Source organism: Bufo bufo, chromosome 2 (genome assembly GCF_905171765.1).
Source record: "Bufo bufo chromosome 2, aBufBuf1.1, whole genome shotgun sequence".
In the NCBI taxonomy this organism is placed as follows: Eukaryota; Metazoa; Chordata; class Amphibia; order Anura; family Bufonidae; genus Bufo; species Bufo bufo.
The window spans coordinates 413,807,080-413,819,362 of NC_053390.1; the positions used below are offsets into that span (position 1 = coordinate 413,807,080).

Here is a 12,283-nt window from a genome sequence, read left to right on the forward strand (position 1 = left end):
ACACTCCTCCAGTTATTTAACATGGGGGGAGAAATTAATGACATGTTATCTTTATTCTGCTGGTCAGTATGATTACAGAGATACTAATTTTATAGTTCTTTAGTTCTTTTTATATTTTACAACTTTTTATACAAAGTATTGGGGGGAAAAAATCATGTTTTTGTGTCACCATTTCCTGAAAGCCATATTTCTTTTTATTTTTCTGGTGACGATCTTGTGTGAGGGCTGTTTTTTTTGGGGGGTGACATTTTTATTGGTACCATTTTGGGGTACCAATGACTTTTTAGATTGCTTCATATTATGCTTTTTGTGAGACAAGGTAGCCCAAAAATTGTGGTTCTAGCACAGTTTTTATTTTTTTTTACAGCATTCATCTGACAAGAAAGCTAGTTGTTACAGATGGGTCGATACCTAGTACGTCTATTTTTTTATTTTGTATTAGTTTTTATCAATTTGAAATTGCTTAATGAGGGGAAAGGAACTTATCAGGAACTCACTTTCCGCAGTGCCGTACATGTACAGCACGTTCCAGGGAGGGGTTAAGAGACTCACAAGTAATAGAGTAACCTCAGCTCTATTAGTGTCTTGTGATGTGCTATCCTTGTATACATATATACCACAATTTAAAGGGATAAAAGGTGTTAAATGGAATTAGCAGTTTTGCACCAAATGATTTTTTTAGTTGTGAAGTTTGAAAGGCAATCATAGAGATAGGTTATAAAGAAAAATAAATTACACTGTCAAGGTGAGAGATTACACTATTGATCAATGTATTACTTGCGACTCTAGAGGGGTCATCTATGCATTCGAATGTGGATTATGTAGGTATGTAGGTAAAACCAGTCATAAACTTAAAACCAATACTATAGAGCATTGTAGAAACATTATAGTGGGAAAAGAAAATCATAGTGCTTCAGTACATTTCAAATATGAACACAATCAAAATCATTGGGATATAAAATTTTGGGGGATTAAAGTTGTAGACAAATGTGCAGCAAGCCCAGCAGGAGGAGCGGAGGATGGGAGTGGTAGTGGCTCTGTCTGTTACAGTTACAGTGGCTTTCCTGACAACGTTGCTCTGTAAGGCCGTGCAGCAGGGCACATGATGTTAGGGCTCCTGCCTGATGATAGTCAAGGTGCCCGTGATGTTAAGTCTTTGTATGGGTGCAAGGCAGGGCTTGTAGAGTGCAATGGCCGGCGAATGATGCAGGAGTCATTAACCCGGCCAGATGAAGAAAAACAAATGTCACTTTACTGAAGTGCAAAATAGGAATTGTAGTAATCCAACCATAGCAAACACAGTTCCAACAGTACACAGTGCAATTCCTCCCAGATAACGATGTATGGATTTAGGCAAGGGTGGGAGTTATGGGCTTCTTCCCTCTCTATCTGCAGAATCAATGGCAGGTAATTGTACTCTTACAGTGGTGGCTGTAATATCCACTGAGGGATATAGGGTTTTAGAGATACGACTTGCCAGGTCATGTTCAGATGTGAAGGGTGTCTTAATAGTGTTCCACGCTGTAGTAAAGTATTAATAGCTTTTGGTAGCAAGTTACTCCAATACTCGGCCATGCAGACTCTAGGTTCTCTCTTTTGTCTTAGGCTACTTTCACACTAGCGTTGTTTTAATCCGGCGTTCAATTCCGACACTGGAACTGCCCGCCGGATCCGGAAAAACGTGTATAAACGGATTACATTTGAATCCTGATCAGGATTTTGATCACAATGAAAAAATGCATTGGAAAAAACGGATCCGCCATTTATGGACTTTAACTTTTTTTTCACATTTTTCGGGTTTAACATGCAAAAGCCGGATCCGTTTTGACTGAACACACAGTGCCAGATCCGGCGTTAATGCAAGTCAATGGGAAAAAGGCCTGATCCGGCGTTCAGTCAAAGTGTTCAGGCTTTTTGGCCGGAGGTAAAAATACTGCATGCTACGTTTTTCTGAAAAGCCTGATCAGTCAAAAAGACTGAACTGAAGACATCCTGATGCATCCTGAAGGACTGACTCTCCATTCAGAATGCATTAGGATAAAACTGATCAGTTCTTTTCCGGATTTGAGCCCCTAGGACGGAACTCAGCGCCGGAAAAGAAAAACGCTAGTGTGAAAGTACCCTTACTTTTATTATAGATCATGCAGAGATCAGTGAGTCTCTGTAGCTTGTGCCTTAGAAGTGGGAGCACAAGTCACAGTTATCGCTCTCTTCCTAACTCTCCCTATCAGTGACTAGAGCTAAGAAGTGGATCCAGTCCACACCTAACCTCCTACAAGGGCTAAAGCCAGGATTGTTAACCTAGGCTGTGCCATCCATACATGGTTATACTGGGTCCAATACATAGCACGACATAACATCACATAACATAAAGAAATGAACTTTTTGCAGATACCCCTTGCTCTGGGGTACTGCACACCCCCCTATTGAAAAAAAATCTATCCTTGAGTTGGTGCTTGTGTTACCATTAATAGCAGGATCCATGAGCTCATAGACAGCTCACAAGTACTAGCTGCCGCTGTCTCCCTTCCCTTGTACTTTAGCTGCAAGGCAAAAAGTTTAAAGAGGTATTCCCATTTTAATAATCGTATCTCACATAGTCCCGTATGTAAAGTTATTTAAATATGCAAATACCTTCATTTTTCTTTTCTGCACCATTTTCTTTATTTCTCTCCATTGTTCATTGGGTTATTTATAATTGTTTTTCATGGAACACAGCCACCTGTGCCAACCTGCGGTGGTGGCCACGCTTGCACATTGGTCTCTGAGTATTCTGATAAAACTGGCCAGGTTGTTAAGAGAGTGCCTGGTTTGATCATGCGCAGTAGCTCCTGGCCACCTCTCTGCATCTCTAGAGTTCAAAAGTATGGAGCATGCTCAGTAGCTTCTGAGGCATCTTTTTGAGCTCTGCTTGACAGTTAGCTAAAAGAAATAAGAAAAGCACAGCGGTTATCAGGACTGTCAGTGTGCTTTGATGTGATCACACTGTTATCTCTGTCCCTAAACAGCTTTCAGTGTGCGCTTCGAAGGAGAGATGGAAAGATGATATAGAGCAATGCTCTTCTTTCCTCTCTGCTGACTACTGTATGGGGGAAGGGAGCCTTTCACACACACACAGTAACCAGTATAGACTCTCACATCCTGCTCCCTGCACTGGAACTGTATGTCAGTGCTCACCAGGCAGCTGACCTACTTGTGATATATGTACAGCTGCTGGCTTATGTACCTGGATGTGAGCAAGCAGTGTTAAATAGATGGCAAATAGGCAAAATTGACCAGAACATCACTCTGTGTGTCATGAGGCAGAGAGGGCTGACTTCTCAAGCCTGGAGTTATACATAGCTGTCAGGAGCGGGTTGTGTATGAAGTGGAATACTATGCAGGCAGCAAGTTCTCTTGTAGGTCTGGATGGCACAAATGGCTGGATGAAGTGGCTTTTCTGAAGATGAACTCAGGAGGATAAGATCTTGGAAGGTACAGTGTTAAATAGATATGAAAGATTCTCTGGGGCTTAGAAGTGTATACTCAGCAATGTCACTCAGGGTCTCTGTGTTTTGCCCCTGCTATCATACTTTGCACACTACTGATACTAGATACTTTACTGGAGCAGCATTAGGGTGGTGCACCCAAAGATCTGCATAGCGTCATGTGATGACATAGCTCCACCCACATAAAAAGCACAGCACTGGGAGCAGGAGCAGAAAGGCAGTTGAAGAAAATGCCAAAGTGGGAGATGGGAATACCCCTTTAAGGTAGATTAGTACGGTGCAGAAGCATTGAGAAGCACAGGCACAAAGAGCTCTAGTAACGCCAGAGTCTTTCTTTGGGTGTATGACTTTAAGTGTTGCATAATATCTCAGGTGTTTGTGCTTAACCTGAGAAGGGAAGGGGAAGGTGCAACGTGCACAACAGGGATCTATTCTGTGGTGGAGTCCCATTAAAAGAGAGGCAGTAGAGTGGCTATTTGGGGCAAGAAAAACACATAAACAAAAGAAACAGGTGCCAGTCTCTCACCCTATCTGTGCCCTCAGGGCTCCTACTTGACATTGTGACATCTCACAAGTTCCTCAGTGTGTTAGGTTTCTCTTCTTATGGTACATTTTGGAGTCAGTGAGTTTTTCTCTCATGATTCTTAATCGATAATCCAGTTGTGGCATAGAACTTTGATTGCTAAGGCTACTTTCACACCAGCGTTTCTTTGCAGATCCGTCATGGATCCTGCAAAAACGCTTCCGTTAATTAATACAACCGCATGCATCCGTCATGAACGAATCCGGTTGTATTATGTCTTCTATAGCCATGACGGATCCGTCTTGAACACCATTGAAAGTCAATGGGGGACTGATCCGTTTTCTATTGTCGGAGAAAACGGATCCGTCCTGACACACATAGTAAGTCAATGGGGACGGATCCGTTTTCTCTGACAACAGAAAACTGATCCGTCCCCCATTGACTTTTAATGGTGTTCGAGACGGATCCGTCTTGCTCCGCACCACATCGCAGACAGAAAAACACTGCTTGCAGCGTTATTCTGTCCGCGATGGGGAAGCAACCAAAGGGAACGGAATGCATTTTGGTGCATTCCGTTTCGTTCAGATCAGTTTTTTCCCCATTGACAATGAATGGGAACAAAACTGAAGCGTTTTCTTCCACTATTGAGATCCTGACGGATCTCAATAGCAGAATTGAAAAAGCAGATGTGAAAGTAGCCTTAGTCTCGCTGGCCCCCACTGTGCAGTTTGACAGATTCAGGCTGTACAGTAAGTAGGCCCCAGGGTTCCAACTGCAGTCATGATGACTATGGCCATGTGGTGGATTTCCTCGGAGTGTGTAATCTCTTGGGTCTAGTGGTCATAGGCACTTGTGCAGGGTGTCCACATAGCATACGTTGTGTCACAATCAGTTCAGTCATAGCAGATAGGTTTAGTGAGGCAGCGTGCCTGATGCCCGCTATGCACAGACCCTGCAGGTTCTCTGCATGGGTAATAGTCCTTTCATGTAAGGCTTCCTGCAAGCAGTTACTCCCCAACCCCTCACTGTCCACATAAGTAAACATCCACATCAGGCTGACAAAACAGCACGCCAAACAAATTTTCATCCATACTCTCTTAGTTTCACAGTTCAGAATTAGTGGTGGCAAACTTGGATTGTATGTTGCCTTGGGCAACAACAGCATGTATGGTGCATGGCCCCTTAAATAGTGTATCAGCGGCATGGCAAGTGTGGCTGTAGGACACAATGATGGCAGTAACGGCTCCCAGACGTACTCATAATTGACATACTGTAAATTGACAGAATTGGAAGTCCTCAGGGAAGCAACTTATGGCGACAGGGATCAGTTTTCTGTCCCATGCATTACCTCTTCAGCAGCTATGACAGCAGATGCCAAATCAGGAAAAGAGGACTGGCTGAATGTTCCATATGCCCAGGTCATCTTCTCCCAATCCTGGTCCCCGGGAGTCGGGCTTCTGGGAGCAAGTAAGGCAATCTTGCCCCAGGTAGATGCTTCTTGTTGGCATTGAAGAAATTTATAGAAGGTACTGTACACCCCATGTGTGAGGAGCTCAAGACAGACATGTCCAGCCTGCTCCCCTGTTGGGTGTACTCTCTTCTCTTCTGATTAACCCCTTCTGGGCTACCATGCAGCTGATGGCGCTCGGCCATAATTAGGGTTCATGCTTCCCTAGACACCTTACTGCTGCCCCTTCTCATTGATATCCATACGCAATTTGGATAGTTTATAGCCAAACGATCCCTAGTCTGTCAGCTATTCCTCCCAACTCCCCTATAATTATGCATTCTTAAAGGGTTTGTCCCACGAAAAATGTTCTAGTTTACAAGCTTTTACATTTTACTTTTGTAATTGCATGTAATTAAAAATTTTGCATAGTCAGTGAGTTATTTAATAAAATGTATTTGTATAGCGCCATCTGCTGATTTTTATTTATTATTTATTTGTCCTGCTCACTGAGAAGGCCGCACATGCTCAGTTTCATCCTTCAACTGCCTCCTGAGCTGTGATAGGGAGACCATGGACACGCCGCCTTATCTGCAGCAGAAAAGACACTCCCCCTGAGCTGCCAGCTTGATATAAATCTAAACACCTTTAAGAAACTGCCAGACTGCATGAAATTAATAATAATCTTTATTTACGAAATTCACATGAATAAAGTGTTTAAAAACAAGTGCAGGGAAATGGCAACATCAACCGGAGGAAGACACATTGGCAACAATTCATAATAGTCCGAAAAGTAAAAACATAAGTAAAGTGAAAGTGCAAAAAGTAGCAAAAGTCTGTACAAAGAACAAAATCAGTTACCCATATTGTGTCTCCTCCAGGATGGCGCCAACCCCGACGCGCGTTTCGGCGAGTCCTCGTCTGGGGGTGCAGAACAATGAATGGGGAGATCTCTGGATCCATGTGAGGTACAGGGCTGGTTCTGGCTTTGTTAGAAAGAGATTGTCATGTACTGTTTGATGTCTGATTTTCAATTTTTACACACCATGAGGCAGATTCTAGGTTTTCTGCTGCCTAAATCAAAAATGTAATGGCGCCCAGTCAATTTCTCAATCCACCCCCCTACTGCTAAAGACATATAGATGACATACATACAGAGCAACAAAATATACAGGAAAAGTGAGCACTAAATACCTTACATTCAGTGATGTCCCCTCCTCTGATGTAGACTTTCTTGTTTCTCATCATGATGACTTTTTTCAGCCTCGTCTCTGCAGAGTTTACCACATAGACATCTTAGATTCCTCACTTTTCTATCATTCTCCTCCTTCTGGTTCCCCAACAGTTATCCTGCTGCTACCCCAATACTGTGCCCGCTGTGTCCCCAAATACTATACTGAAGAAATTATACTACCATACAGACAGCCCCCCCATAATAATCGTGCTCCCCAAAGTTGCACCAACACACAAACAGATCAGCAGCTTTTCACAACTATTGTGTCCTTCCCCTTGTAGATTGCAAGCTCTCTTGGGCAGCATCCTCTCCCCCATTACTAAGTGCCTATTGTACTTGTGTTTTTATACTATGTATTTGTAACCCCTTACCTTAGATATACAGTGCCATGCAATTAATGGCACTTTATATATAAAAAATAATAGTAGTAATTCTCTCCCAGAGTGCCTTTATTAGTAATAGTGCCACCTACAGTGATAATGCTCCCCAAGAGTACCTCCGTTAGTAAAAGGGCCCTCCATATTGTGTCTAATAATAATAATGCTAATGTCCCCACAGTACCCCCAGTAGTAATAATGCCCCCACAGAGCCTACAGTGGTAATAAGGCACCTTCAGTAGAAATAAGGCCAATCTATAAGGCACTCCTATCGAGCCCCCAGTAGTAATAAGGCCCCTTATAGTGTCCCCAGTAGTTGTAATGCCCCTTACAGTGCCCTAATATTTATAATGATCCCTGTAGTGACCCCAGTTGTTCTGCCCCCGGTATTTAAAATGTCCCTCTGCAGTGCACCCAGTAGTTATAATGCATCCTGTAGTATCCTCGGTATTGTTATAATGCCCCCTGCAGTGGCCCCAGTATTTATAATGCCCATTACCGTTATAATGCTCCTCTTGTAGTGCCCCAAGAAATTGTAATCCCCCAGTCCCTCCAACATACAGTCCCTTCTAAATAACATCATTCCCCTCCCTTAAGTACCATGTAAAGCAATATCACTCCCGTCTCCCAGCCGCCTCCAACATACTTTCCTATGTAAATAACATTGCTCCCCATTTCCTCACAGGAGTAGCAAACTTTCGGTGAAGAGGCAAGTCAGAAATGTAACACCCCCTCTAACCCAGAGAGTCACACCTTACAGAAATTGCAAATGCGACAGGTGAGGATTAGTCTAGCTATACACAGTAATCTTTTGTTGACTGAACCAGCCGAAAATGGCGGGTTTTGCTAACTGACTAATGTCTGCGGGGAGCTCCCGACTCCCCAAACAAATGATGTTAGGGGAGACAAGGATCGGGTGAAATGAATATTTTCTCTTAAACCTTTTGTTCTCCCAGGAGATAAGGCACCGTCAGAAGTGTCTGGCAGCAGCCTTCTCTGCTCTCTCCATTGAATACACATACACGTTTGACTGAGACAAACTTACATAGGGAAGCCTGGAGAGATAGCTGTTGGCTCACTAACCAATGTTCATTCCCAATGATCATTCCTTGTAAATGCACCTTAGAGGGGGAGCCCAACTGATCAGTTGTTAGAGATGGCACCGGCCTTCTTGCAACTTACTCTAGGCCAAGTGATGACACATTCACCCATCTCATGGCCTAGGCGCATCTTAGCTCCACAGAAGTGAATGGGTCTTAGCTGTGATACAAAGCACAGCCGCTATACAATGTACGGTGCGGTACTTGGTAAGCTATGACAAGGCTGCAGCGCTCACAGGAGCGCCGGTGCATTCTCAAACAGACAATCGTGGGAGTCACATATGTCGGACCCTCAAATTCAGATACCGATAAGTCATCAGTTAGAAAGTGTCAGAAAACCTTACCTAGCCTATGGGCCTGAAAATTGTCTATCCCTGCATTGTGTTCTGCTGCAGAATGTAGAAAATGTTGTATTTTGTGGATTTTCCGTGTGAGAATATCTCCATTCAGTTCACTGGCAAACTGATTCTGCAGTGGATGCAGCCTGTGTGGCAGTACGACGTCTCAAGTGGCACGATGACATGGTCACAAACACCCGCGTCCTGACGGAAGTGTTCATGACGTCTTTGCACCGCCCGAGACCCAGTGCAGTAGGTCGCGGTGATGTAATCGCAACCTACTGTGCCATTCTACTACCACACAGGCTTTCGGCCTTGTGGCCTATGAGTGTTCATGACAACGTCTTTGCACCGCCCGAGACCCAGTGCAGTAGGTCGCGGTGATGTAATCGCAACCTACTGTGCCATTCTACTACCACACAGGCTTTCGGCCTATGAGTGTTCATGACAATGTCTTTGCACCGCCCGAGACCCAGTGCAGTAGGTCGCGGTGATGTAATCGCAACCTACTGTGCCATTCTACTACCACACAGGCTTTCGGCCTTGTGGCCTATGAGGGCTCCGGGTATGCATCTCAAATGGCGGCATGGAGTGGGACACAGGGGGGAACTACAGGGGCTTTATAAATACTGGGGCTACTACAAGGTGTATATTAAATACTTGGGGCATTACTACTAATAGGGGCACTGTTGGGGAGTATTCTTGCTATTGGGTGTACTGTAGGGGGCATTATTACTATTTAAAGCAGTCTGGGAGCACTATTAGTATGGGGGAGACCACCTGTATGGCACTGTTACATCTACATCAGAGGAGACGTCATAGGATGTAAGGGCTGTATTACGCCAACAGATTATCTGACCAATTTGACCAATAGTTGGTGTGTAATTGGCCATCTGACCAATGATTGGTCAGAAAATCTGTTGGTGTGATAGAGGCCTAAGGGATATGCAGTGCTGTATTACCCTGTACGTAATGTCTATCTATATAGGTCTTTAGCAGTAGGTTGGGGGGAGGGTTAAGCATTTGGCACAGGGGGTGGGAGGGTTCATTTCAATTTTTGCCTCAGGCAGTAGAAAGCCTAGGCTCACCCCTGGCCATTGTGTGTAAGGCCCATGTAGCTGCTCTCAAAAGATGTCCAGTTTAAAAAACGGCAGGTTTTTATAATTAAAAAGAAATTATATAGACAGGCATGGAAAAATAAAAAAAATAAACACCCAAAATTTTAAAAAATAAAAAAAGTTTAACAGAAATATGTACTGTAAAGTAGTCCCACGAAGGGCATATTCATAATGACATCACACAGATCCAGGAAAACCTGAAACAGACAGAACTGCGGCCTAAGCCCTCCAGGCCACTCCCCTCAGCTCCCAAGAGCAGAGGATACAGCCAGAGCCCAGAAGCTCGCAGTGTGACCGTCCTCTGGATCAGCCGTGGCTACTGTAGCTTTCTTATGCAAGCCTAGGTTGTTGTTTTTTTTTTTTTTTGTGTGGTGTCGCTTTCTGCTGTTTGCTGCAGCATTTGCTTGCTCAGGCTGCAGTACCGCCCCGTGGCCACCAGAGGCAGCAGCGTCCACGTCTTTCTTTTTTTTTTCCCTCCATGGTTTCTCCTCCTCGCTCTTGTGAGTAACTTGGCGTTCGGTCTCAGCAGCTTCCACACGTTTCCTATACGGACAGCGCTCACATTCTCTCCCTCCATTAAGGGCACCTCGAACTGCTTTTTTTTTTTTTTTTGCTGTGAAGCCTCCCACCCCAACTTTTATTTCTCGGCTGGATCACCTAGAAAAGCGGCCAGGGCGGGGGGAGACAGCTATCTATCGTAGAGCCACAGACGAGAGAGCGGCGGACGAGCGACTCGAGAGAAAACCAAGATGGACATGAAAAAGCGAATTCACCTGGAGCTGAGGAACAGGACGCCGTCTGATGTGAGTGCATGCTTGTCATGGTCGGCCACCTTAGTCACACCTGCCTGTACTCGCCACTTTCCATTGCCCGGTAACTTTGCGCCTGTGTGATGTCCCTTTATCGCAGGGAAGGTGAATGAGTGCGGTTTGTAGGGAGGAGGGAGGGATGGCGTTAGGGGAAATTCGATTTAGATGGATGCTTTCATTGGTTTTCCGACTTTTAAGTGTGCTCTCGTTTTACCCCCTACTCCGGCTGACAGAGCGGTAGCCATGTTGAGCACACAGGCATTTACCTGACCGCCCCACGCTCTAGTGAATGGCAGGGATTGAATGGCGTGGAGTTGTGAGGAGAGCTGCTGCTGCTCCACATGCCCCTCGTGGTGTCTATGCCCCTTCTGAATAGCATACATGTGCCCTGCGTATCATGGAGGCTGCTGTGCCCGCACCCAGGGGTGGACGGAAAGTCCGCTGGAAAGTTGCTGCCGTTACCAGACGGATCTCTAGCGGGCGTCACGTGGGCAACGGCCGGAGCGGAGGGCATTATTGTCTCTGGGAGGTAATACTGTATGGGCAGCATGTTTCCAGGAGAACTTCCCCGGCAGGACGCTCCCATTGTGTGGCCCCGTGCACACTGGCAGTGCCCCGCGGTCCTGCCCAACATGCCGCGCTTGGCCCCCGCTCCCATTGAGGTGTAAGCCACGAGAGTCCCGGGCGACATGTTCCCCTCCTCCCCCCTCTCAGCTAGTCGGGCGGGAAAGCGCCGCGAGCAGAGGGGGAGGAGAATGTGAAAGCTCTTCTCACACATGTCCGCGGCCATGGAGGAGAAAGCCATAGCCGTGTCCATGAGGAGAGCCCGTCCCCGCCCAGACAGACGCGGCTCCGGCCGTTACTGCGCCTTATCCGCTCTCCCTCCAGCCCGGCAATGTCAGAGGAGGAGACATCGCCATGTTGTCCTCATGGCTTCCTTCTCTGGTGACAGCTGCAGTGCCCGCCTTCCACCCTCCATTTTGCCCCGTCGTTCAGTGTATGACTGTATCCCTGGCATGGCGATGTTCCCCGGGCATTTTGGCTGCTGCTTCCCTCCCCCTCAGCGCCTTTGTCTGCTGTGCCCTCGTGTTAGAGGGGTCGTCTCCCCCCATGTGCCCACCTTAGTGATATGTACATGTGCCCCGGGATGGTTGTCTGAGGGCGGTCAGATACGATACTTATATAATAGCCCGCTGTATAGGTGGCCTTCACCCGTGCCAGAGGAGATGCTATGCCACACTTTAAGTGCCAGTTCACAGTTTTTTTTTGCTGCTGATTTTGGACTGCCTCAAAACAGCCTCCCATTCATTACAACGTTGTAAAGAAGCAGCAGCATTGCCAAATCAGGAAGAGGCTCTGAATCTCCCATTAAAGTACAGTTCCCTGGAAGTCCATGCCTGGTTTTTCTTGTGAATTTTCCACACGTTTTATGTAAAGATCTGCTTCAAAAACATCAAGCTGAAATTCAGCTTTGTTATTGAAGTGAACACTTTTTTCCGTGCTGATTGTTTTAAGCGTGTATTTCAAAATCCGTCCTGTGAACTTGGCCCTAAAGGTTGGCATCACTTTACAATTTTGCCAGCTCATTTACAAATAGGTGAAGGCGTCATGCCTTACCTTCTAATGTAGAAAAGTGCCAACGTAGGGAATTAAAAATGGAGGTTTAGTGCATGAGTTGTGAGGGGAAATGTGTCCTAAACACCGCACCGACACCCGTGTCAGGTGTGGCTGGAGCACTATGGGCCAGATTCTCATTGGCTTAAGTCAATAAATGGAGTGGAAAAAGTCGCAGATTGTTGTGACTTTTATTGGCTCTCGCGCTATGCTCGCCAGTTTTCTGAAAGTGGGA

The 12,283-nt window shown here is 45.6% G+C and overlaps 1 protein-coding gene and 1 long non-coding RNA gene across 3 annotated transcripts in view; one reads left to right on the forward strand and one right to left on the reverse strand.

The window, feature by feature from the left end:
- Positions 1-2,139: 2,139 nt before the first annotated feature.
- The window catches only part of LOC120989294, a 34,019-nt gene continuing 23,875 nt past the window's right edge, over positions 2,140-12,283 (reverse strand). Inside the window, exons 3-4 of the long non-coding RNA XR_005776249.1 lie at positions 2,635-2,922; positions 2,140-2,543 (exon numbers count right to left, since the gene is read on the reverse strand). This is a non-coding gene — a long non-coding RNA (uncharacterized LOC120989294). The remainder of the gene's footprint in view (positions 2,544-2,634; positions 2,923-12,283) is intronic.
- Positions 9,910-12,283, forward strand: part of ANP32B (acidic nuclear phosphoprotein 32 family member B) — a 39,052-nt gene continuing 36,678 nt past the window's right edge. Inside the window, exon 1 of one of the 2 annotated variants that reach the window (XM_040417296.1) lies at positions 9,910-10,428. In XM_040417296.1, the coding sequence (XP_040273230.1) occupies positions 10,375-10,428 (54 nt within the window). In that variant the 5' untranslated portion in view covers positions 9,910-10,374. The remainder of the gene's footprint in view (positions 10,429-12,283) is intronic. The other variant, XM_040417295.1, reaches the window with a different exon arrangement.